The sequence below is a fragment of the Rhamphochromis sp. 'chilingali' genome, assembly GCF_963969265.1.
Source record: "Rhamphochromis sp. 'chilingali' genome assembly, chromosome: 3".
Taxonomy (NCBI): Eukaryota; Metazoa; Chordata; class Actinopteri; order Cichliformes; family Cichlidae; genus Rhamphochromis; species Rhamphochromis sp. 'chilingali'.
The window spans coordinates 44,079,109-44,105,170 of NC_137931.1; the positions used below are offsets into that span (position 1 = coordinate 44,079,109).

A 26,062-nucleotide genomic window follows, 5' to 3' on the forward strand; every position below is an offset into this window, starting at 1 on the left:
GATTATCTTCACCAAGAAGTCTTAATGAAATCAAAGGTCTTTGTGATGAGGTCCTGGCAGTTCGTGATGCTGAAGCCTGCAGAGGCCCTGACGAGTCATGTAACTCTGACAGACCGTAGCCACGAGGAGGATACAGGAATCCGTGCAAACAGCTCTAAAAAAAAAAAAAAAAAAAAAAAAAAAAAATGCTGTGAAGCAGCGTCTCTCGTCTTGATGGCACTCTGTGGACGCCATCTGGTGGACGAGGAGTGAAAATAGCAGGTTCACTTTATATTTGATACCAAACACAGCTAATAAAAGAAAATGTGATAAGGCATTAACACAATGCACAAAATATTTCATGTACATTTTTAAATAACTTTATTCTGTAAGAATTCTCAGACACGTTTAAGAAATTCAGGCATGGTTTTTGTTTTATACAATTCTGCTTTGAATAAAATATGATTTTTTTTCTTCAAATTTTGCATTTGGTGGCTTTTGAAACAAACACCTGAAATTAGCTATTTACAAAATTCCAAACCAACTTTATTGGAATTTATCGAGTTATGACTCCACCATCCCCACAACCACATTTTTTTTAAACATTTTAATTGCATTTTTTTTTTTAAAATGGGTACAAAATAAGCTGTTTTACATTTCAATCAAGTCTTTTTAATTCCATCATCATATTGCTTATGATGCGGGAGTATGTACAAGGGAAAGGGGAAGACGTGTGTCATGTGATCTGATGCGGAGCCTCCAGCATCTCCATCAAAAAGGTGTCAATAGGCGTGTCCCCAATTAGCTTGAAGAAGAACAGATGCTCCAAACATTTGAGGCCGATGGAGCGCAGGGCAGGCAGGCGCAGCAGCAGTTTGGCAAACCTGAGAATAATAAAAAGTCGTGCCAAATAGTGAGGCGAGAACAACTGAGCTTAAAACTCACTTCCACACATGTTCAAAGTTGTTTAAAAAAAAAAAAAAAAAGCCATATTTTACACACACTCACTAGCCACTTTGTTTGATACACCTGTTCACCTGCTTTGTAATGCAAATATCTAATCAGCCAATCACATGGCAGCAACTCTGCATTTAGGCATGTAGACATGATCAAGATGACCTGCTGAAGTTCAGGACGAAAGGTGACAATCATCTATACGGTTTGCAGAGAATAGTCCAAAAAAGAAAATACATGCATAAGATAAGATAAGATAAGATAAGATAACTCTTTATTGTCATTGCACAGTCATACATAGTACAGTAGTACAATGAAATTGGAAAAACTGTCCTGCATGGGAGCATCTCTGAATGCACAACATATTAAACTTTAAAGCAGATGGCCTACAGCAGCAACAAGACCACACCGGGTCACCTGCTAAAGGACAGAGCGCCACCTAAATTGAACCACAGAGGAATGGACAAACAATGTCTCATTTGATAAGTCACAATTTTTACTGTGACATTAGAATAATAGGGTCAGAATTTGGTGCAAACACCATGAAAACATGGATGCACTCTGCCCTGTATACAATTCAGGCTGCTGTTGGTGGTAGTGTGGTGGTAGTGTGTGTGTGTGGGAGATATTTTCTTGGCACATTTTGGGCTCCAACTGAGCATCGCTTTAAACATCACTGCTTATCTGAACATTGGTGCTGACTATATCATTATTGATCACAGTGTTCCCATTTTCCGCTTTTTCCAGCAGGATAAAACACCACAGTCACCGGATCTCAATCCAATAGAGCACCTTTGGGATGTGGTGGAACGTGAGAATCCCATCATAGACATGCAGCGATCATATCGATATGGCCCAAAAGGACTAGCAAGATGTTCCTAATAAAGAATATAGTGAGTGCATATCAAGATTTTTTTTTTAATATTGTAAACATCTCACTTTTCATGAGACAACATACCGTACACAGTAAGCCATTTCAAAGAAAGTCAAGCTAGTGTTACATTTACCTTTCAAAAATCAATTCTTTGCTCAGAGATTTATGATTTAGATTAATGAAAACAAACAAGAAAAAGTATTACATGTTGCAGTGGTGATCTTTTTCACTGCCGGGCTGTGGCATGCTAGTTTCACTTCAATCATGTGCACTTTATGTCATAATTTCACCATTAAACGTTTTTTCAGTGAGGTGAAATATTCATGGGGTAATAATAATAATAACTGTGATCTCAATAGTGACCAAAATATTCTTAAGCGTTCTTTCTGCATCTCAGCTGTGATGTGTTGACTTTTCAGGAAGTTTGCAGTGTCTGCTTTTACCTCTAATACCTGTTGCTCTCAATCAGCTCCCAAATAAAAAATACAGTCAATGGCAACAATTTGCAGTTACAAATAGCGTTATCAGCCTACATCCTTTTAAATGCAATGTTGTGGTTAGGCAAAAGTTTTTTACTTGCATAAGAGCTGTGTACTAATATAATGCAAGCTGCCATCCTTATTATTCTTTACATCCAGTGCAGCAATGTGTTTAAAAATGATCGATGTTGTAATGGAACAGTTCCTACCTGCCAGGCTGGTCCGGGTACTTCTGTTTTGTATACGACTCCAATGAAGCATAGACCTTTTCTCTCAGCCCCTCAACCTCTGCTGGGTTAGACAAACCTTTTGCATCTGGAAAAAAAGACCCAAAACAAAACACACAAGTCATTCTGCTAGTTTGTGATCGAATGGAGTCAATTTTCTGCAGTCTGTTTGTGATAACATGGCTGTTAACTGTGAGCAAAAATCATAAATCTTTTGCTGTCTAACAACACAGAAATTCTGTGTATTCCATTTGAAGCTGTAAGTCTGAATTTCAGCGTTCTCAACTTTCAATCTGTGAAAATACTGTTGTACATATTTGATTCGCTAAATAAGCCATATACAGAACACCGTGCAGGCTCGAACCATAAATGTGTTGCTGTTGTGTTTTTCAGTTAAAAAACAACAACAAACCCAAACAAACATCACCTTGTATCCCCATCGTGGTATGAATGGCTCTACTTGCTAAGGAACAAAATAAATCCTGTTTTTCTGACTTCACTACTGGAACACACTCAACTTGGGAGTGATGTCACTCCCAGCCCTGCTTCCAAGGGAAACTGAATGCATCATTACATTTAGAGTCCAGCCAGAACCTCATAAATTTTAAACAGAGATTCAGAAATTCCTCCACAAATAGTGACCTAATTGCTGCAGGATGGTTAATTGACTGATTTATATGACACAGGTGCTCAGCAAAGCTGTTTTCTTCTACCAAGACACCTGTGCAATTGAAAATGGTTGCTGCAACTACTTACAATCAGCAAAAAGAATCCGGGCAATCACTAATTTTTCTTGATATAAAGTAGATTACTATCCTATTTTTAGTCTAGTCTGACTGAGCCATTAGGAACGCATGGGTGCACAGTAAAATCTCTCCAACTAGCCATAATATTATGATGACCAACATTGCACTTGACAAATATGTTCACATGAATTTCATGAATCCAGTATAGTGATTCTGCAGTTACTAAAATAAGCAGTGAAATAACACAACTGAAATGTCGGTGAAAATGTTGTTTTGGGTGGTATGTAACAGTCTCAAGAGGCCAGACTGACCTGGATTGAAGAGGACAATTGCTCGCAAGCAGCCGAGCTCCGTCTTATCCATCTTCATATCTTTCATTTTAGATACTAACTCTGTGAGTACTCTGCAGGAAATCAAGAAAGAAACAATGACTAGTCACAAAAATAGGACTGAATTAAATCAGTACAAGAATTAGAATAATTTCTCAGTAAAGAATTTGCATTTCTATGCAAATATGTACTTAGCTTAAATGACAACACACTGAAATGAATGCAGTTAAGACATTAGTAACATTTACAGCCAGTTAACGGTGGTGTTGGGGGGGGGGGGTTGCCTCCAACCACAAAATATACAGAATTAAGAGGTTAATCATGAAGGAGTCTAAATGTCACATTATTTTATCTTTTTGTCTCATCTTTCAATCCTTCCTACCTGTCAAAGATGGAGCCAACTCCAGCACTGTGGGCGCTGCTTCTGTGGACGTGAAGACCTGTTGCCAGCAGGATACCGTCTTTTACCGTGACCGAGCGATGCGAGAATGATGCAATTAGTAGCTCGTTCCAGCCTGGACACAAAAAAGGAACAAGAAAAACGAGTGACATCTCGATCCACTCGTCTCTTTAAAGCCCGTCTTTAGTTTGTGTAAATTAAATACACAAAACATGTTCTGTGATTTCCCTGCTTGCTTAAAATTAATTATCCATTTTGTGACTTTTTCACTTTATCGTCCTGGCATGTGTTAAATCTCCTCCCAGCAGAGGTCAGCACTGGCAGCAAACTGCACTGCTGGGACTTGCAAATGGTCCAGTTATTTTGGTTTCACTGCTCCATTAAACTAGATGTTACAAAAAAAAAAAAAAAAGACTTAAATAGACTGCTTGACATCGGCTCGGCAACTATGCTGAATGAAAATACTACACAAAAAGTGAGGGGGGAAAGGGAGGATAAAGGACTGTTTACCCTTGCAGGAAACTGCTGTGTATGAGTGTGTGGTCTGATATTTGTGTGAGCATAAGCTTGCCGCATGCACTGGTTTGTGTTTGCGTGTCTACCTGCTCGTAGTAAGATGACCTGGTCATCGAGGGGGAGCTCGGAGAAGTGCGGGATCCTTTTCGCCCACTCCACCAAGGTGAAAAGCTGCTTGTCTGCTGCTTGGCAGATATTGGTGACGGGGTCATTGGTCTGGAGAAGAACATGTAGGACAAGTGCCAGACCGATTTAATGTGATTGTAGGCACTGTTAGTGACATCTAAATCTTTTCTAGCAACAGCTGGTAACCAGGTGCAGCAGTGGCTATTTTTGACTCTTTTTAAACCAACAATTTCTCTCGTTGCTTGCGGTAGTTTTAATACAATCCTAAATTCTACATACCAAAGAAGGGAAATATCTTGAAGCACAATTCAATTCAAGTTCCGCACAGCTTTTAAATTGTGGCTTTGTTACCCAACCTCTAGGTTTTAAAATTCATTTAAGTGCTTGAGCTCATACCCAGTAAATTGCTAAATCAGTGTTTACTTAATTTGTTTACTAACTTGTCAGATTTAAGAGTTAGTTTTGGACCAGAGCAACTCGGCAGCTCGGCTACATTATCTCAACATATTAACCCAGGAGATTATGACAACTGCACAAAGTAGCTTGTCAGAATTTTGGAGCAAAGCCTAGATTTATTCCCATAAACTCCTCAGCTTGTGTTATTTATATTCAACTGACCCAATTCCATCCGGTCTCAGCTTCACACTCAAAACTATTTAGCCAAGCTTGTGTGTTTATGTTTATAATAAGATCAGTATATCTTAATAGCACAGCACATCTTGGCATCTAGTTTCTCCCCAGAAAAACTGCCTCAGATTCATAATACAAACAGTGAAAGAGACATGGACCAGTGTCTGTATTAATTACCGAGTTCCCGGGGCTGCCGTCGCTGTACGTCTCTGTTTTGGGTTCTACAGCCAACTCAGCATCTAGGATCTTGTCCACAGGCATGTCCTCATTGAAACTGCTGGTGGATTCTACCTCATTCTCACCCCGCTCTTTCCCACGCTGCCTCTCCTCCTGCACCGCTGCACACAGACACACAAAAAAGCCACACAGCATTTAAACATCCTGAATTGTTGACTAGAAAATCCGTAATATTAGCAGATAACTCAAAACCCGTCCAACCGGTCGCGACAGATAGCCGCGCCTCCCTGAGCCTGGTTCTGCCATGAGGTTTTTTTCCTTCCCACTTTTGCCGAGTACTTGCTCACAGGGGAACGTCTGAATGTTGGGATTTTCTCTATTCTTGTAGCGTCTTCATCTTACAATATTAAGCGCCTTGAAGCGACTCTTGTCATAATTTGGCGCTATATAGAACATTCAATAAACAAAACTGAATTTACCTGAAAATTATAGTTTTACTACAAGACAAAACCACATGTGATTTTATTTTAACTGCAAAATGTCACATATTGTTAAAATTTCGAACCAACCTTTTTCTAACCCTCCATACACACCTTCTCTTTTCATGCCCATGGCCAGGCACTTCTGGTAGCGGCAGTATTGGCAGCGGTTTCGCTGGCGCTTGTCAATCAGGCACTCCTTGTTATCTCGACAAGTGTAGCTGAGATCTTTGCGCACGGTCCTCTTGAAGAAACCTTTACATCCCTCACAGCTGTATACACCATAGTGCTTTCCTGAGGAGAATAAAGCCACAGGATCAATATTGATTAGGACCACTATTCAGCTTGCGTCACAGTGCATAAAGCGTCGCACTGGCTTGTAGACTAATTTCTGGGCACATCTTTAGAATTAGGATTGGAAATGTGTTAACTATTTTCTGTATGATAGACAACCTACTTGTAACAACACACCGATAAAAGATATTTGCAGAAACATACGGCACAAATCCTGACAAAATACTTAACAAATGACTTCAAACAAGTCCGTCTTTGTCTACTATCTGTTCTCATCTGGGTGGGGGGAGTTGTGGTGGTGAGTGGGAGTGTAAATATGCTTGCCCATCCCTCTCCTCCGTCCTTGCATGCTAACATTACCTGAGGAGCGGTCCCCACAAATGGCACAGATGTGCTTTGACATCCCTCCCGGGCTCGTACATTGGTAGTTGATGTTTCCCAGATTCTGTAGGCCCGGCGGAGGCTTGATGTCCTCTGAGCTGCTAACACTGTTCATAGAGTTCATCTGCAGATGACAGGAAGAGAGAAGAGAGAACAAAGAATTAAAGCTGAGGTGGCCAGAGCTGAACGGAACAGAGCAGAGGAGGAAGCAGAGGGGAAGTAAGAGTGAAAAGTTTGTGGTAGTCTCATGACACTCTCTCCCTTCCCCTATTTTCTCATTTTGTCTTCCGCTCACTCATATTTTTTTGTTCCCCCACCCACACACTTTATTGTGAAAGTGTCTTGGTATGATCACATGCTCAGCCTGTAGGAGGGGCTGAGGCCTGTCATACAGGTTTTTTAATGTTTGCAGACAGGGAGAGTCGCAGGAAGGGGGAGTCACGTGGAGCAGGCGCAGTTCTCAAACTCAGCAGCAGAGGGAACTCATGGTGAATTTTATGCTTTGTGATGACAGTTGGCATTTCTGTTAGACCTCCAATGAAGGCCAAATGTATTTTATCTGCCATTTTTTTTATATCATAAGCAGTGCTTACAGCAGCTTTCAATCCCAAGTAGATGCACAATAATGTACACTTCAACTGACATGATTTATATCTCTTACTGCAGCGTAGGGTTTCGCACCTGATCCCAAGGAACCCCACGAGATATACGAGTAACTCCCAAATATGGTACATCAAGACTCCAAACCACTAAGTATGGCCAATTTAGAAATAATGTGTAATATAATATGTTTCCCAAAAAAAGAGCAACAAGTTAAGCCTCCTTTGATTTCTTCATATCTGCTTCTTTCTCTTCTTATCATCGTCCAGCCTGTCGATCCTCTCTCAGAGAGACACATGGAAAGCATATTTGCTTGATCTCCAGATTCCAACCAGAAAAAAACAAGCCTGGCCTACATATACCTTGTACTATATGATGCAGCATGATATACAGTATCGGACATCCTTCTGACAGATCCTATCACTTATTTACAAAGTGCACTCTCAATATTCTCCAATGGCAGTCTGAATTTGGGACTCTATATCCATGAATTTGCAGCAGAGACCATCACACAAGAGTGTTTCTTTTTGCCGTCATTCAGTTTAATGTCAGCATGCTGGCTGCCTGCAGGGAGGCGGTCACACCCTAAATAAGCTTTCAGCAACAGCGTGCTCGCTTATTGGCGTGTCTGTAGTGAGCAGCTATTCAGCGTAGCATAGAGTTTTCATAATTAATTTTGCATGATCTAAAAAAATAAGTGTTTTTAAACTGTCGTTTAGACAACATGCAGCTTTACACAGACAACAGGATGCTGTAGAAAACGGCTACGAGCACTGCATATGGATTATTGATGCTTCATACATTTTTTATTCAACACATGGTATGAAGAAAATACTGCATGAGACATGCAAGGTTTACTGAGTGATGCACGTGTTTGTTTTTTAAATCTATATGTAAAGATTTCTGTAAAATGAAATTGATTTTTTTTGAGTAAATTTTTGCTGATTGATGAATTCATTAAATCGCTGATTATTTAACTGATCAGAAAATCAGTTATCAGCTACTCCAAAGCAAATGTGATGATGTAAAACAAAGTCAGTCACAATCATCCAAATAAATCAAATTTACACATCATTTCTCCTTGTAATTAAAATAATGATTTCATGTTGCCTCATGTTGCTAACACTGTCATGTTCGTAATCTTCACTCCATGAAAAACATACATTACATGATAAAAAACCTGCCAGCAGCTTTGTTTTTGGCATGCAGCAAAAAAGCCAAAATCTCTATCATAAAATGTATATCATCGCCTGCTATTCCCAACAGCACGGTCCTGAATCTAGCCTTGAAAGCACCATGTGCATCCAAACATCTTTGTTTCTGTTTGTATGGCTGACTGTCAAATCACTGAGCTTAAAAAGTGCAACAGAGCTCCTGTGACGTAAAGAGCCTTGGTATTATTAGTATATGCCTAAATGAGCACATAAAAGTAAAACAAATAAATAGAAATATCCGCAAAGGAAGAAGGAGAAACCAGGAAAAATTAGGCTGCCCTTTCTCCGTCTTTCAGGAATCCATTAATAGTCATACTGTGTCTTATATGTCCAATTCTATGAGTGTAGTAATTCAGAACTCATGGATGACCTTTAGGGAGAAAAGTTTAAAGGTCAGCAGAAGGGTAAAAGAGTGAGAGTAAAGCCAAGCTATGCCTGCCAAACACATTGGATATGGCTAACCTTCAAAGTCCTGTCTGCTGGAGGAGATCCCAAGCAATAAAGGCACATGACCACCGAAAAACATGTTATTTAATACATGTGCACCTTGCCAAAAGTAACAGTTCTAGCAAGTAGTATTTGCATTCTTCACTACCTTAAAACACACAAACTCTGCTTCAAAACACATTCTCTGGCATTTCCAAATGGGGTTCTGAGTGGTGCATTTTTTTTTTTTTTTACTTACCTGCCTTAAGAGTTCGCTTTGACAGAGAATGGTGAAAGAAGAACAAACATTTCAAATATAAATGCAAAAATAATAATAATCCTGTCATGATAATTTCATGGATACATAAAAGCAACTTTATACTCGAGCCATTTAGGGAAATAACAATTCATTGTTATCTTCTGACGACCAAACACCCCCACATGTCTCACCTGTGGACTGCTGAGTGGTCCGAAGTTCATGTTGGGAGTAGACTGCAGCGATACAGAGGGCGAGCCCAGGGAAGATGTAATAACTGGATAGGGAGAGGCCAGGCCGTTCATTGGTGAGCCCAAGGTGGACATGGGGGACGGTAAGGGCCTGGAGGTGCTGATGACTGATGGGTGACCCACCATGCTGCCCATCAAAGGGGGGTGGGTGTGGGCTGTACTCATCGGCCCTGTAGAGTCTGGAAAGGAAGAAGGTGCATGTTGAAAAGAACAAGCAAATACTTTGGATTTAGGAGTTAGGAATAAAAGAATTAGGAAGGTACACCTACACAAACAAATGCATCCATGCTACCACACATGCTTTCTTTGCGAAGTTGTACTTTGAGCAGACACTATCTAAAGCCACTTGAACAGCAGACTATTCAAAGGTGATTCTAATATTTATGTATATACACAGCGGCAGAATAACAGAAACATTATATAACCCAGTACTGTATCTCTGCTAACTTTGGTCCTAGGAAGGACCTATTAATCTGGGAATTTTGTGTATTACGAAAATCAAAATATCCACCCAAGGCCAGTTTTTAGCTGCATCCAAAATAAACTGCTTGAATCTAAAATGCATGACTTTCGGGGTATTGGGTGACAGTGTAACAAGTTTGAAACCAATACCGACTTGTCTGACTTCATGAAGCTGAACTCGACACCACAGATTTGCTGAATCACAGATACAATAGACATAAAACTAATAAACAGAGGCGAATAAATTAAAATAAAATTCAACCACATCAAACCCTTGTTAGCTACCAAGTCTCCACCAACTAGGAGAAAAACGAAATAAATCTGGCTCCACTATAGTTTGTCATTTGGTACTGAGCCGATGTGTTCAGTGTTTTTTTTCTGAAACAATATTTATAGAACGAAGACCTGAACAGTAAAGTTGTGGAGGATAAAACCAAACTGATGATCAGGATGATGCTCTACAGTCAGATGACGGAAATCAGTGGATTGTTCAAAAAGGACGTCTCTACATTACCATTAGTCATTTGATACATTTGTATAAAAATTAGCTTCAAGGTTCGAAACAGTTTAGAGGTTCCACATGAATGGATACACTAAATAATCACACTTTAAAACGTAAAGTCTAGCAACTGTCAAAATGATGATATTATCTAATTAGAATCCAGGTTTGGGTTATATATTGTTGGCCAGTGGTGCCATGTGTCCTTTTGGAGTGTAAATTTAGCGACACACAGTGAAGCCCATCTGATTTTGGTCACAGGATGCTGACTTTGCTCAGCGGCCATTGATGTAAACTGACAGGCTGGCATTTACATAGATGACCTACTTAGAAAAGCTGTCAGTCAGCTGGGTAACAGGGCATGGTGTGTAATTTCATGCATGTGTTGTAGCTGCGAGTAATACAAATTCAGCAAATACCATCATATACATATGGTGTGTACGAGCAAGAGACCAAGACACATCTTTACACAAATGCCAAAGGCTATCATAATACAGACAGATGCAATAAGCAGTACCCCTCTGGGCTAATGGTGATGACTCAACGACGCGAACAAAACTGGGCTTTCTTGAGTAAAATGCTACTGATGAAGAGTGACAGACCACCATATGCACATAAATATTTGGATAAGCCTGCAGAAGTTTTGGCTTTTTTGTCAGTGTATATCCCCTGCCTCCATTTACACACACAAACACACACACAAACTCAGCGTGATACTGGGCTTTGCACCACTGTTCTTAGTTAAATGTCACATTCTTGTGTCCCATGTGCGTCTATAAAGCTGGGTTGTGGCATGATTGCACAGACACGCAATGAACAGCACCTGTGTTTTGGGTTTCTTATAATCTTCAAAGTCCTTTTTTTTTTTCCTGAATCAAAGCTGAACCGGGTGCCCGGAGAGAGCCCCAAGGGAGGGTTTGATGTCTTTTTGTCACAACTACTAATAACCTAGATCTCCAATGTCAAAAAATACACTTATTTAACTTAAAAGTTGAAAGTTTAAAAGATGATTATTGATTGTGCACTTTCCAACAGATAAGAATGGAGTCTTTTATCACTTGAAAGTTCATTTAGTAGAGATTCATGGTTGTAAACAAATCTGAGTTGCTAAAAATACTGTAAATAACAAGAAAATGCTAGTGATCAATTAAAATCATGAGTCAAAAACAGCGTGACTACAGCATGACCCTTGAGATGCTGGAGATTAGCTGGGCAGCAAGAGCTCCATGAGTTGATTTGTTTGCTTGGTTTATTGTGAAGTCTCATTTAACACAATAAATTGCAGGTTCTAGCTTCTCAAAAGTGAAGAATTTGATGCTTCCCCCTTTCTTATGTGACAGTAAACTGATTATGTCCAAGGATTGCGGGACTGTTGACCAGACAAAACAAGACATCTAGAAAAATCTTGCGAGATTTAAAAGAAGGGAAAGGGACATTTTCACCATTTTAAGAATGATTTACCACAGAAAAGATTCTGACAACTAATCAACAGTTCAAAAAAAAAAAAGAAAAAAAAAAAGGATCAGCTATGACCTAGACCTCGCTGTGACTAGTCTGTGTGATAATCTTAAATCTAAAGAGCCATCTCAGCTCCTCCTGTATGTCATAATTGCACAAAATCTGAATTGTATGTACTTGTCAGCACTCTTTCAAAAGCATGTTCTTTTTCCTGACTTAAATTTATTTAGTGCATTTTAGATTTCACCAAAAATATCAGCCTAAAACAAGAGTTTTCCTGCTCCCACTGAATGAAAACATCCTATACATATGGTTTGGTCTGTAATTATGATTTCTAATCTCTGCTTTTGAAGTTCGCATCATCTTATTTATTTTGAATTTCATTGCTGTCATCGCTTTTTCTGCAGGCCCCTTTACTAACATGGTCACTGTGACTTGAAATGGAACACACAAATATAAATTAAACTTGGTTTTCCTTATCTGATCTGATAAAAATGTGTCAAAATTGCTAAACGCTAATGCTGCTAATCTGTTTGTTTATCTGACTCTGGGGGAAAAACTGTCACAATTTGTTTTTGACCTTTTAGACCTGAAAAAGTTTGTGACTTCAGTTTTAAGGCTTTACTCAGAGCAACTTGTCAAACATTTTGAAACAGTTTTGAAATGTTGCTGTGATATTTAACCTTTAGCACCCACTTATACCACATTAAAGGAAATGGTGACTGAGTAATGAAAGACCATTGCGCTGAAATATGAAGAAATTGTGAAAAAGGGAATAATGTCATGTTGTCGGGCTGGACGCAGCACTTTCTGCACAAAGACACACAGTAAGACACAGCTGGCCATTCACTCCCTCTCTGTACGCAAAGGAACAGATGTTGTGCAACTTCCTGTTTAGCAGTGAAACTATATCCTCCACCCCCTTCTTTACTCGCCCACTTTCTCCAGCCCTCCACAAGTGATCCCTGGCAGGCAGAAATGGATTGGGGCCTTCCTCTCTCTCCCACAGAGCTGAATGGATAAAAGAAATATACTTCACACTCCAGGCTGTTACAAAATGCACTACATAGATTGAAATTCAACTATGCGGCATTGTTCCCAACTTTCCCGGGTGCATTTTCATCCAATCAACACTCTTATGTAATAGACGTCCACTGTACAACATGTTCTGTGTCTGATTTCGTGCAATGGCCCCTCTTTTATGTGCATGACAAATTCCCTTTGGGGTTCATAAAGATCCATTCTATTCTAGTACAGAGTGGGAGATATGGCAACAGGGTACTCTCCAGCAGCCAATAGTTTAGCAACATGCTCTGAAGACCAACAAGACTAGATGTAAAAGATAATATGAGGATGAAAATATGGAGAGAAATGAAAAGTAAAGTAGGTAGATCGGTGGATAGATCGGTGCAGTTCTATTTGTGACCTGAATGTTCAGATTTCCTGCTTGTCTGGAGACAGGGTCCGTTTAAACTCTGAAAAACAACATACATGTTTGACACAACACTAACGACAAATCTTCGCCCAGACCTGAGTGTGTTCGTGGCTGCATTACACAGGGGAAAAGAAAAGCACACGGACAGTCAGCTGGTGGGATGCCTAAAAGGGAATTGCTAGAGAGGTGAACATTTGGGAAGGGCGTGTGCGAGTTTTGTGTCCGTGTGTAAGAAGGCCAACATGCTCAGTGGAGGAAGCACAAATGGGCCCCGAGCGGCTCAAAGAAGCCTATCCTTGAATGACCCGCCTCAACTGGCAGTCCAATCTAAGTCACTTGCACAACAAAGACTCTTAAATGCACAGACTATATTTGACCATAATCCATCCATTCATTTCGTGGCACAGAAATGTACGTTAGCAGTCTGCAGCATTCACAAATATGTCGTTTGACTTTTCCCTCTCAGTCTTGTCTAAACCTATGCAACGCTTCAGCAACTCAAGCATCTATCTGAGAGCAAACAGAGCAGTGAAGGGCACCTTTGAACACTAGTGTCGCAAATCAAAGGTCACTTGTTACCAAACTCCTGAGCCAAGTTCAAAAGAGTTTTCTGTCTGCAGCAGCGCAGGTCTCTACTGATCGTTCCCAGAAATTACTGCACTGAGGGCGGATGCAGGACTCGCACAATAACCTGCTAAAATGCAGCTTGATCTGACTTTGCGATGAAAGGCTCCTAAAAATTGACCCAGTGTAAATCACAGCTACTTTTAGCAAGAAATGTAACCCATAGAGTTTTACAGCACATCAGCCTATTTTCATATTAGCTCCCTTTTGATATGCTTATTGTGTTTGAAAGATCTTTGAATGTAGAGTGATTGCACAGTTATCAACAATAACAAACCAATCGCGGTAGTGTTATATTAAACTAACCTGTGCCAACCATGTCCACACACATCAAGATTGACTCTTTTTGCTGTAGTCTTTGGAAAATTGGGATTAGTACTTTTTGCCTCCAAGGCATTTTTATAGACTAACCAGTTAACCAGACCAGTGAATACTAACAATAATTCTTAATATGACCTTTACTGAGCTTAACAACATCACATTATTCTGTTCCCTTGCATGCAAAAGATTCAAACATCCTCATCAAACTGCCTCTGCTGTGTCAGATGATCATATTTACTTTGAAAGCCAAAGGAAGGAATACCCAAAGCCACAAATACATCACATTGATCTGATGATCAACAGGTTTAAAAAAAACATCACAAACCACAAACCCTCTAAATCCCTTGCAGTTAATTACTGGGTTGTAACTGGATGGAGCGCTGCACTGAGTAGTAATTCAATAAGACCAAACTAATAATAGCTCCCGTCTGGAGAGCAGACCAGCACTGGGAGTGCACAGTGAGGGGATGACGGGGTGGGAGCAGCAGGAGCAGCACTCCTAAATGACAACATAAACTTCAAAATCTATCACATGAACCCCAACAAAAAGGAATCCTCAGCATGTGCATGGATTCGTTCAATAACCGTCTACTCTATATGTGTTTTTATGCAAAATGAGTTAAAGTCTGTAGATGACAGTGCCGTGACCAAATGACATAGAACAGAATGCATCCTAAAGTAATCAGACGGACAGCCTGAGGAGCTCATTAGATTCAGTGAACATGTAATTAAGAAATCTCCGCGCTGCCAGTCCGGCTCATTTGCGCTGGCTGCAAACCATCACACTCACTCCTTGCATGCGCACATACTCGCTCACACTAAAAGAGGGGGGGAGAAACCCCCCCTCAAATTGTCTGCACACACCAGCATAAAAATCACCACCCTTTTAACATTCATTTCTTGACTAAATGAGGTTGATATCTGATCAATTGTGTCAGTAAATCCTCTTATCCCCGGGTAAGTATGTGCAGCTCAGCAGGCCAGCTGTCAAGAAGGTGGGAGGCCCGGGGAGGAGGGGACTGAGAGCCGAATAGACCCAGGGAGGAAGAAGGTAGCAACGGATGGCTGGCTGGATGGCTGGGGGAGGGCACTGCTCTCCTTCTCTTCCCAGCCCTCATGACTGCACTAACACTACCACCACACACTCCTAATCGCCCTGCCTGTGCGAGGACATTAGATCATGAGTTGAGAAAAGCCCCTGTTTATTTTCTGCACAGCTGTGATTTTAGGAGATACGAATGGTTGCTGGTGATAGAAAATAAAGATACAGTCCACTGTTACATAAGCAGCACTCTGTCCAAAGCTGCTTCAAGGACACCTGTTCCATTTTCGTACTGCTTTGTCAGCCAAAATTAATACCGCTCATTTTACAAGCAGAACAGATGTTACAGCTGTGTATCATTCCTGTCTTGCTGGAAACATAAAGAAAAGTGTGTGGGGGGGGGGGAGTTGTGTCCATAAAGGCTTACGGCTGTGACAACATAAAGGCTTCAGATAGCAAACCTCTCTGACCCCAAATTCTGCCCTGTGAAACCCTCCAGTGAAATCAAATATACTTCTGAACAGAAGAGGAATAAACTCTTTCCCCCATTTCTTTCAGTTTCCCTATAGCAAGCATTCATACAAGCAAAGCAAATTGTTTGGAAAGTACATATATTGTTTTCCCACAGGCGGACCACGTTTGTAGTTCTCTTAAATCAAACACAGACCTGCCACTTTTGGTTTTTTTTGGGTTTTTTTAAACACAGGCCCACAGAGAATCGATGAGCCCATAACTGAGACAGGGACAAGATAAAGACTGTTTTGCAAGTGATAAAAGTTTGGAACTTAAACAACACGAGCTAACACAGAACAGGCTGACCAAGCAGTCCTGGAAAACAAACAAACAGCTGGGCCGAAAGTCCCAATGCAAATCGGGCATCCGCCCTTTTGGCTTCGCCTGCTGAGGTAACTCAAATTAGTTCCTAGAAGTAGTCATTCACTGTTAAAGGGGGCAATGGAGATATAGCCATGTGCTGTTGACATGCACACACGGACACACAAAACACACACAAACCCATTCATCTCATGCTGCGACCAGGCCGACCTGACCTCGTGAACTGAAGACAGATCCTAGAAAGAGGACGACACTTACACCAGCTTTCTGGATCCTAGAAAGACAGTCGGACTTACACCAGCTTAGCAGCTAGAGTGAACACAGACAGTCTGGTCTTGGGGTACCGTATCACATGAAAAACAATGTGTTCCTTGTGGTCATATACAGAAACATAAAAAGGCCAATCGGGAAATGAGAAGAAAAATGCTAAATGACAAGAAGCGAGGTAGTGATAGGATTAAGCTTCTAAGCCATAGCCATGCTAACGGCTTTGCTTTAAGTTAACTGCTAAAGTCAGGCAAGCTGCTGGTTATTCGGACATGATGCTAGGAGGTAGCACATTTAGCACAACAAAACAAAGTTTTCAAAAAGAAGGATTCGCTCCCTCAGAATAACTACACCGTACCCCTTTAACTACAAGAGGCATTTGACGATTTTCCTTTAATCTTCTAAAAATTATTCTTAGCTATGATTTACTCCACATTGCCAAAGCAACTAAAATGTGAAAATCAAACAACAGAAATATCTTTAAAGTTAACATGGGATCAAATTTATTTAAACCCAGTGCTTGGTTGCTTTAAAAGTTCCTATAAACTAATCGCTGTTTCAGACAAGGAAAATCATTATGAAACCATATGGTGGCTCCGGTTTAATGCCACATCTATCAATTTGTACTGGACTGTTGAAAAACATGCAAAACTGCCAGCATTTATTAAGCTATAGTCCTGTTGTTTGTTTAAGTTTTATTGAATTGCTCCTGATACTAAATAGGCAACACTGTATTTCATCAACATAGCTGAAGCTGAGCATAATATGGATTTAATCACAGCTTTGTCGAATGTCCTGCGGTGCTTTTAATGAATGATCAGAACAGAAAGAGCCAATAATAAGCATAACCATGAACATAAAACACTTTGACTGCCAGGTTTGAAAGTCGGTATTAGACTATATTACTGTCCTCAGACCATACTTCCACCCAGGCCAAGAAAATCCACTGAACAACTTTAGTATTTTCAGAAGAATTTGTTTCTCAAGGACACTCAAAAACACGAGGGTGCTCTAAAATGCACAATTTGCAGATATACATATTCTCTAGACAGAGAAGCCACTTAATGGCTCACACCAATGCTTCCCACACCTCTTCAGGAAGGATAGAAAGGAGAAAAAAAAAAGGAAACAAACACATCACTGAGGCTGTTGATGGAAAGGTGACAGGCAGTGTGACACAAATGGAGAAAGAAAGCGTGATGAAGAGGGCTAACAGGAAGGGACAAGTGTTGAGAGATAAAGAGACAGTGAAGGAACAAGGCAAAGAGAGCTGGAAGCATCCTTTTAAACTGAGTGACAACCCCGCTGAACTCATCTGAGAATTCAAGTGAGTCACTAGTTCTAGATCCCGATCTCCAACTGGAAAACCTTGTACCTGCCACAACTTGTTAAAATGACCCAGTGACGATAAAAGCAGGAAATAATCTGTTAACAGAGAATATCCTGGAAATAGATTTAAAGATGCAGTTCCTTGTTTAAAAAAATAATTAAATGTTTCGTTATTTTTTAGCAAGGGATATATACAACATGGGTGAGAGAAGAATATATATAAAAGAAAAAAAAATGGGTTTAACGATCTGCAGATGCAATTGCCATGAGAGTTGTTGGTGTCTCCTCGGAAGAAAGAAATTCAAAATAACTTCATCAAAGAGTGCACAGGGATTAGAGGCATTACTCAAATGCATCTGTGCACCACGAGCTTTTCGTGCTCAAGCTTCACTTCTGTTGAAACCAACAGAAGAGACGCGTTGCATCAGAATGATTCCACACACACACACACACACACACACACACACACACACACACACACACACACACACACACACACACACACACACACACACACACACACAAAAAACAAAACCCAGCTACTCACAGTGACCATAACCTATTTCCGTTCCAGGGCTGCCCCCACTTCCAGGTGATGCCACTGGATGCCACATGTCTTCAGGCCCTAATGGTAGTGCTGGAAGAACACGAGTCGCTCAGGACCAGGTGTCAGACTCAAAGTGCTGGCTTGGTGGGTGCTCAATCGAGCACTTTTCAGAGAAGAACGGGACGGAAGGGTCGGCGTGTAGAGGGAGGGATGGGGGGGCCTCCGTGAAGAGCAAAAGAGGCGGAGTCCAACAGCGCCGGTTATAGGATTACCCAGATTATCCTTCCCCAGAGATCAATCCCACAGGAACTGTTTGCTGCCCGACTGCAGCACAAATCAGCTCCTCTACCGCCCACTCAACTCATGTTTCTCCTCTCTCTTTATCTCCCCCTCTATCTATACAGAAACACCTGTTGTAGTGGTACAACCAGGAGGTCTGGCCAGAGGGGGGCGCGGTTGGGGAAGGTCATGGTGGAAGGGGTTGTCTAAAAGTACAGTACAACCAGACGTTTCCAATTACTTCCTCTAAAAAGGGTTCAGGGCTAAAGAGCAAGGGAAGACAGTATGAAGACACTAATACAGTCCAAAGGTGTGAAAACGTAGTAGAAAAAACGTAGAACGTAGTGAAGAAATGTTACTGACATATAATAATATGTCAGTAACATTTCTTCACTACGTTCTCCTTGTTTTTTTAAACATCACAAATTCTCTTTCTGTTTTGCAGGTTTTATAAATGACGTGTGTTGAGTGGGTGACAAGAAGTGGTCAGAGGTTGAAGTTCTATTTTGTCTTGCCAAAAATAACTTAACACCATATCACGCTGTGAAATAACTGTGCCAGCATACAAGCTTAAAGGTATTGTTAGCAGCATGTTCAGTTGAGTCGCCTCTGTGAATATGTTCGTGTGTTTAACAAGTGTGATAGCATTCCAGGAAGTCAGGAATTGTCTTTTTTAGGTGCTCTAGGATAGCCAGGAAAACACAGGGCAAAGTGAAAATCCAGATGCACACACAGGCCAAAAATATAACTTAAAGGCAGCGAGGAACAATACATGAGAAATCCTGAGGGAAGCTAAATAAACCATGCAGAGATGGATTTGATCTGCAAAAGTAACCCTTGGTGGAAGACTGCGTCTACTGTAGCAGGCTTTTAAATCAGGTAATAATTTTTAGACTTAAAAATATGCATGCAAGAAGTAGATGTTCTACTTGTTTAGTGATGACAGAGGCAAGGCAACATGTTATTATCACCACAAAATAGACCAACCCGTAAATGTTAAAGTGTTCCTTCTAATTTATCCTTCTTCAGATATTCAAACTGAGATATGGCACCAGAAACTTCCCATTTCTTGTGTCCATCCATTTGCCTTACACAACTCAGAGCCTTCTTGCGCAGACTACCCAGCAAGTGATTGGATCGACTACACAGTGTTTAAAGGAGAACCACTAGTAAACATATACTCTCAGTGACACTCGTTTGGCTTTGTCCTCCTCCTGTGACTCAGCGGCCCGACACATAAGAGGAGAACATGACGGAAGAGGAGAAACGCTAGCGTCTCTTTAAGAAATCCCAGAGGGAGAAATTAAAATAATGCAATCCTTCTGAAAAGCACGCTGTGTTATATTAGTGTGTCATGGCCCACATAAAATACATGAAATTAACCCCGAGAGCCATAATTAGTAATCACAGATGTATTATGGTTTGTTAAGGCGCGGGAAGAAGATAATTGGCAGCCCTAAATTTAGGCTACATTCTTAAATCTAAACTTCTAATAATGTAATCAGCGTACTGTCCCCTCAGGAGAAAGGTTTCCTTATGGCCTGCTCTCCCTGCCGGTAGTGATTTCTGACAGCACTGAGGACATAATCATGTGGCATATTCAGCTGTGTAGACATTTATAGGAAAATACAGTGGAAAAGCAGAAAAGAGAAGGGAAATTATGCTACATTAATGTGTGCTTCTGCTACATGTTGATGCTCTGTAGAAGTGAGACAGGAGCAGCACACTAAAATGGCACTCTCAAAGCATTAAAAATAACCAAGCGAGGTTTCCAGCATGTTCTTCATGGAGAGGTTTAATGAGATCTAATGTTCTTAGCTGCTACCTGTTGCTGCTATTTGTGCACCCACAGGACAAAAAAAGCACCATGAGAAATATTTTGGCTGGTCAGTCAAACTAGCATCTATTGAGTTATGAACTTGGGCTCATTAATCACACTCCTATAATAGTATAAATGAGTTCCACAGTGCTTAAACTTTCAAAGCCTGTGCTTGTTTTGGAACTGACTCCACATACATTATTCTGTCAACATGGGAACACATCAGCTAGTCTGCCGACTTGGCCTGCAAAGCCAACGGCCAATTTTCGCAGCTTCCTGTGTGGCGAGGATATCCAAACAGCGGATACTGGAAATCCGGGTCAAACCTTCCTGTTCATTTCACAGGTGATTGTATGCACACAACTGAAGAAAATGTTTAAAAGTTATTGAAATGCAAACAAAGTTGCCTGAACGTGATTGGTGAGAAGAACTTGGGGCTACAAATGTAAAGCTAAGAAACTTCCAGCACCTTTGCCTACAGAGTCAGTTTACAACTCTGTCTAAAAATGTGCCTAGAACTCAAGGTTATGGCTTCTATATGCCTGTTTTGTGCAAATACCAGTAAATACTTAACTGCAATTATGAATGACAAAGAAAGACAAAACAAAGAAATAATTCACATCATGCACGTAGTAAACTAGGGAATGTTTGGCCTATTTCCAGTGGAAGATTTTAAACACACATTTAGCATTTTTTAAATTAAATTGAAAAAAAAAAACTGCACAAATCCACAAGCAGATTACTGCATTTTCACTACTGAATCCTCAAATATTTTCCTGTGTGACTATTTTCTAATTCTTATTTGATTCCATATATTTATTACTATTATTCACTGCACTCCAGCCTTTTTAGCAGAGCAGTAAGAGTGAACCACTCTGCATTTCTCAAACTAATAGTAGCACTGCTGGCAAACAGTTTTCTATCAATTAAGTAATCAAGTAATGTTCCCTCTAGGAATAATATTGCAGATGCATCAACAGCTTTAGTTCTGTGTGCGCAGGTGCAACTTAAAGCTTGCACACACTGAGAAGTGCTGTTGCAGGAAATGACAATTTATTGAATATCAGATGGAAAAAGGAGCCAGATGTTAAGATGCCTTCCAAGCAGTGAACAAATTAAAAACTCAAATTAGATAGGTTGTTGAAATCAGAAATAGCTCAATGCATCTCATAACTAAACATTGCTTTAGCACATGAGCCTTTGAAGGTTCTCTGCTTGATTAAAGCTGGAATTAAATCAAGGATTTGACCTTCTTCACTAATGACTAATTACTGGCAATTAGCCCAGAGAATGGCCTCTTTTTGCCCCCTCTTTTCCCTCATCCTGCTCTCACAATTGGCACCCACTCAAACACACAATCAAGGCAAGCTGACTATTTTACGCGGAAACACAAATACGCACACGCTCACTTAAAAAGTGCCTGAAAATAAACCTTTTGTAGGTATTGTGTGCTAATGAATGTGTGAACACAGGGGTACTTCATGTCTCAAGCTGGGATCCTTGAGCAAATACCTGCAAAGAGCCACACCTTCTCTACCTGTGTGATGTATTTAATTCTGCCGCAGTGGGAGGGGAGGAGGTTTTATTACTGCAGGGACTTGACAGTCAAAAGGTAAAACTCACATTCTTTAAGTCACGTGCCATCACGGTCACAGTCTGTTGTAAAGGAGTTACTCATACAAGCTACTGCGCAGCTGTGAAGAATAGGCATGGGTGTGTGAATGTGTGTGGGTGTCCTCCTGCTTCTGTCTGTGCGTGCACTGGGAGGTCAACTGTTGATCCCTAGGAAGTGATGAGTTTTCAAACCACCCCCATCCATTCCCTCACCCTGGTTTCAATCCAGTTCTTCTTTCTGTCATGACCTCCCTGTTGTGTGAGCCAAATAAGTTCTCACCGTCAAATTTCCCAAAATACGCGCTCATCAGCTTGTCTAGAATCACTTCCACTGATGGAAAATAAAAAAAATGCTGAAGTGCTGAGAGAGAAAAAAAAATGCTGATTCTACTTTAAGCTCCGAGCAGGCCTGCATCAAACCTGCTGAAACATAACAAGTCTGAGAAAAGCCAAGAGGAGGAAGAGGTGGATCATGAAGCAATCTGCACATAATCACCAGACTGTTTTTTTTTGACTCCACACTGCTTCGCCTCAGCTTCACGCTCCTGACAGATTACAAAGGGTGACCATTTTCAAGTCAGAATACAAGTACTGTTTATGGCTCTGTTTTCGTACGTGCTTTGGTGCATCCTAAATCATAGCTGTGAGCCAACACATAGACAAAACAAGATTTGGAATGACTTTCAGTGGTTGTGGTTTTCATTTAGCTCTGTGGCTTTACTACCAACATTCAAAAGCAAATGCACCAGAAGAGGAGGATTCAGCTAATCCTGGTTTATGAGAACTACTTTAAGATTTATTCATAATACATTTTTTCATACCAAAAATTATGACTATTTCGCGTTTAAGACAGACCTCTAGCCTTTGCAGGTAGTGAGTAATGCTACAGCAGCATTACTGTGGAGAACAGACTCTCTGTTTAAACAAAGACCAATGCAATTTTGGAAAAGAACAGTGTTTAAATCGCACTGTGGAACTTCAATGCAGAAACACGATTGGCTAATATCTATTAATATCTAAATCTTAGGATGCCATTACTGCCCAATCATAACAGATCTTTAAAGAGAAAGAAGAAAGAGTTTAGCCCTGAGGGACTGCTCCATTACTTCTGTACACTGTGGGTTTCTCTCAACACACTCTCCTATCCAGATGTCATGTCATTCCCCTGGGAGCCACATTCATTATGGAAACAATACTCAGCCCCTCCAAATGGTGCAAAGATATCTGTGATAGCATAAACAGGCGGTACAGTTTTGCCTTCAAAGAGTTAGCCTGCTATTAGATTTTAAGGATAAGTGTGTGTGACTTAATGAGACTATATGCGCAAGCCTATTAGACCACATTTGGTTTCAACTAAACACTTAAATGGCACAGGGTATTTCTGTAAGTAGTGTGTCCCACGTGTTGCTCCAAGACGTCCTATTTCCTTGTCTCAGATGATTTTAAGCGGCCACAAGAAGGATAACAGAACAAATCCAATCCACTGGTTCAAGGGCAAAGTCACCGAGTCAGATCAGACTTCAGCTTTACTGAGCAAAATCACATCACGCTGTCATTCAGCTGAATATGGCCACGGCGGTGACCAGGGCGCGTCTAGCACGCTGCACTCCTTTCTACCACAAAGAGGGAGCCTATAAGTTTGTTTATCAGTGGAAATCCGCCATTCCTCTGCGCAGTTGAACGCTTTTCCCCTCTCTGGATCTGACGACCTACCCAGACCAATAAATTGTGTTTCTGTCTCAAACTGTTTAGCAAGAGACGCGCGACAAGCACCATAAATTACATAAGCGCAATTAAAGTGCCAACCTCTGACCTTGCCCGACCGGCACAGCCATGATCACCTGACTTTTGCAGTGACCGCATCTTTCGTTTCAATTCGCGCTGTTCTAACGCGATTATTTAAGAGCAAGCGTAACAACAGGATCCACACACAGCAGTTGGTGGTTAAAGTCCGAGAACACTTTCGCGCACCGCTTGCTGACTGGAGAGAGAAGACGCCATAAAACAAACGCGCTCGCCGCTGAAGTCACAACAAAATGCAGCGGCTTCGCGGGGAGCACCGCAGCAAGATCGGACCCGGGCTAAAATACGCAAGAGTACTCACTGAGGTGTAGATATGGATCATTGCTGTCCATACTGCGCGAGTTGTTGCGTCGATTTCCTACAGTCGGTGCTGCTCCGCATCCCAGCACATTCCTCTCCCAGCCCGACTGAACTCTCTCTGCAAGGCGGCTCTACACAGGGGCCCAGCGAGGGAGGGGGCGGCAAAAACAGGGCTTCTCCCAATGACAACAGTGGTCGATATCAAGCTCCAACACGATCATGACGAAACATCTCTCCTGCAGCGACACTGTGTTGCAATATTTTCATAGTAAAATGTTACTTTGGCGACAGAAAGAAAGAAATAAGGTGTTTTACAGTCTACACGTTGTCTTCTTCCTATTTATAGGCAGCGTAATCAGATCAATCTTTAATAGGCCAATGAAAATAAATCTAGTCGGTCTAGGAAGGGAATGCAAGCTGGATTTTATTGATGACAGGCGATATGTTTGGGCATGACAACCAGTTTAAATACAATAGGTAACGTTATCCTTATATTTTAAAATAATTGCTCCACTGACTTTAGAGTCTGTAGGTCTGTACTTATCTGACACAGATTCTTTAACTTCTTCTCATAAAATCACGCGATTTAAAAAAAAAAATTAGCTTTATTATTTGCAGCCTACACACAACTCCAAAAACAAACACCTGCTTCCAGCTCCTAAATTATCCGGTTTAATCTGTATTTGGTAGGTTATTAACTCCAATTAAATATCTCATTTGGCTTTGCTTAAAGCCTATTAAATCTGTGACTACAGCCTATAACAATTCCAAATGCAAAACACTCTTTTTAATCTCCTGCCGTCTTCCTGTGAAGGGATCTCTCCAGTGTTTACCTAATTGTTTAGTGTGAGTCCTGGTCTGGGTACCCCCCCGGAGCCCCCCCACACACACCCCTGTTCACAGTGCGGGGTCATGTAGGGGTGAAGCTCCCGGTACCTCAGAAGGTTATTTAGGAGTCAAGCCGCACTGAGGCATTCACAGTCTTGAACTGCAGAGCGGGCAGACGCTCCGTCAACGCCCGGCCGCTGACCACTCAGCGGGCCTTTGGGCTGCCCCGCTAATAGGACAGGCACCCCGGCACTCCCGTCCTTGTAACAGCGACCCATAAAAGAGCACAGGAGGATGCTAACCAAGATGAATGGGATTTTTTTCTCAGCTCATTCTACACTAATCAGAGCTTTTCATTTGTTATGGCCTTGCGCCAGCCCCTCAGCGCAGCCTTCCATTAGGGCCAGATAACATATAAATTCATTAAAGTCAAACAGAGGCATTAAAATGGTCATTTGTCAGCTCTCTCTTTGTGTGTTCCTAATGGTGGCACATGGTTCAAGGCATTGCAATGATTTTGGTAGGGCTTTTTTTGCACTCTGGCTCAAAAAGGGGGGACGTGGGAATTACATATACACACACACACACATATATATATACATATATATATTTATAGATAGATAGATAGATAGATAGATAGATAGATAGATAGATATAAGAGTCTGTGTGTTTATATGTGTATTTTTTTTCTTTAATGAAAATTTTGAAATTCTAAAAACATATGTTCCTACTGGTTTTTATGCTTTATTAAAAAATAAATTCACATTATAAAAATCTGCTCAAATCCACATGTATAGTTTAAAACCTTTTTTTAATCTATCATATTTTATTTATTTATTCATTTAATTGCCTAATGTTTTATTTTGGGGATCATCTAATCCATCCATCAACTTCAGATCTCATTCCCCACCCACCCATCCTGCTCACACACACACACACACCCATTCAAGCCCACTCAGTGAAGCAACCCTTTGCACTAATCCCTTTGTATTCACGGCCCCATTCCCACCAAACTGTCCTAAAGCCTAATCCTAAACCAAGCTCGACAAAGCTGGGCTACCTGCTAACAAGTCACAGTGCAGCTAAGAGGCCAACCGAAACCTTAACCAAACCGTCTGTTTAAGTCACCTTTAATCACCCCTTCGCATGCATTCATGTAAACAGCACCAGCTTATAGGTGCGTTCATTTTTTTCAGTCTTTCACCATTCTTTTGGCCCGCTTCCTGTATTTTCCCTGTTCCTTTCTGCATGTGTCCTTCTCTG

General features: G+C 41.0%; 1 protein-coding gene across 1 annotated transcript; it reads right to left on the minus strand.

The window, feature by feature from the left end:
• Positions 1-345: 345 nt before the first annotated feature.
• Positions 346-24,130, minus strand: rxrgb (retinoid X receptor, gamma b). The gene is made up of 10 exons (XM_080876845.1): positions 23,973-24,130; positions 9,282-9,517; positions 6,571-6,715; positions 6,031-6,210; positions 5,438-5,598; positions 4,591-4,720; positions 3,971-4,103; positions 3,571-3,662; positions 2,496-2,601; positions 346-863 (listed from the first exon to the last, which is right to left on the minus strand). Exons 1-10 carry the CDS (start codon positions 24,001-24,003, stop codon positions 716-718), a joined length of 1,362 nt encoding a protein of 453 aa, XP_080732971.1. The 5' UTR covers positions 24,004-24,130; the 3' UTR covers positions 346-715.
• Positions 24,131-26,062: the final 1,932 nt, after the last annotated feature.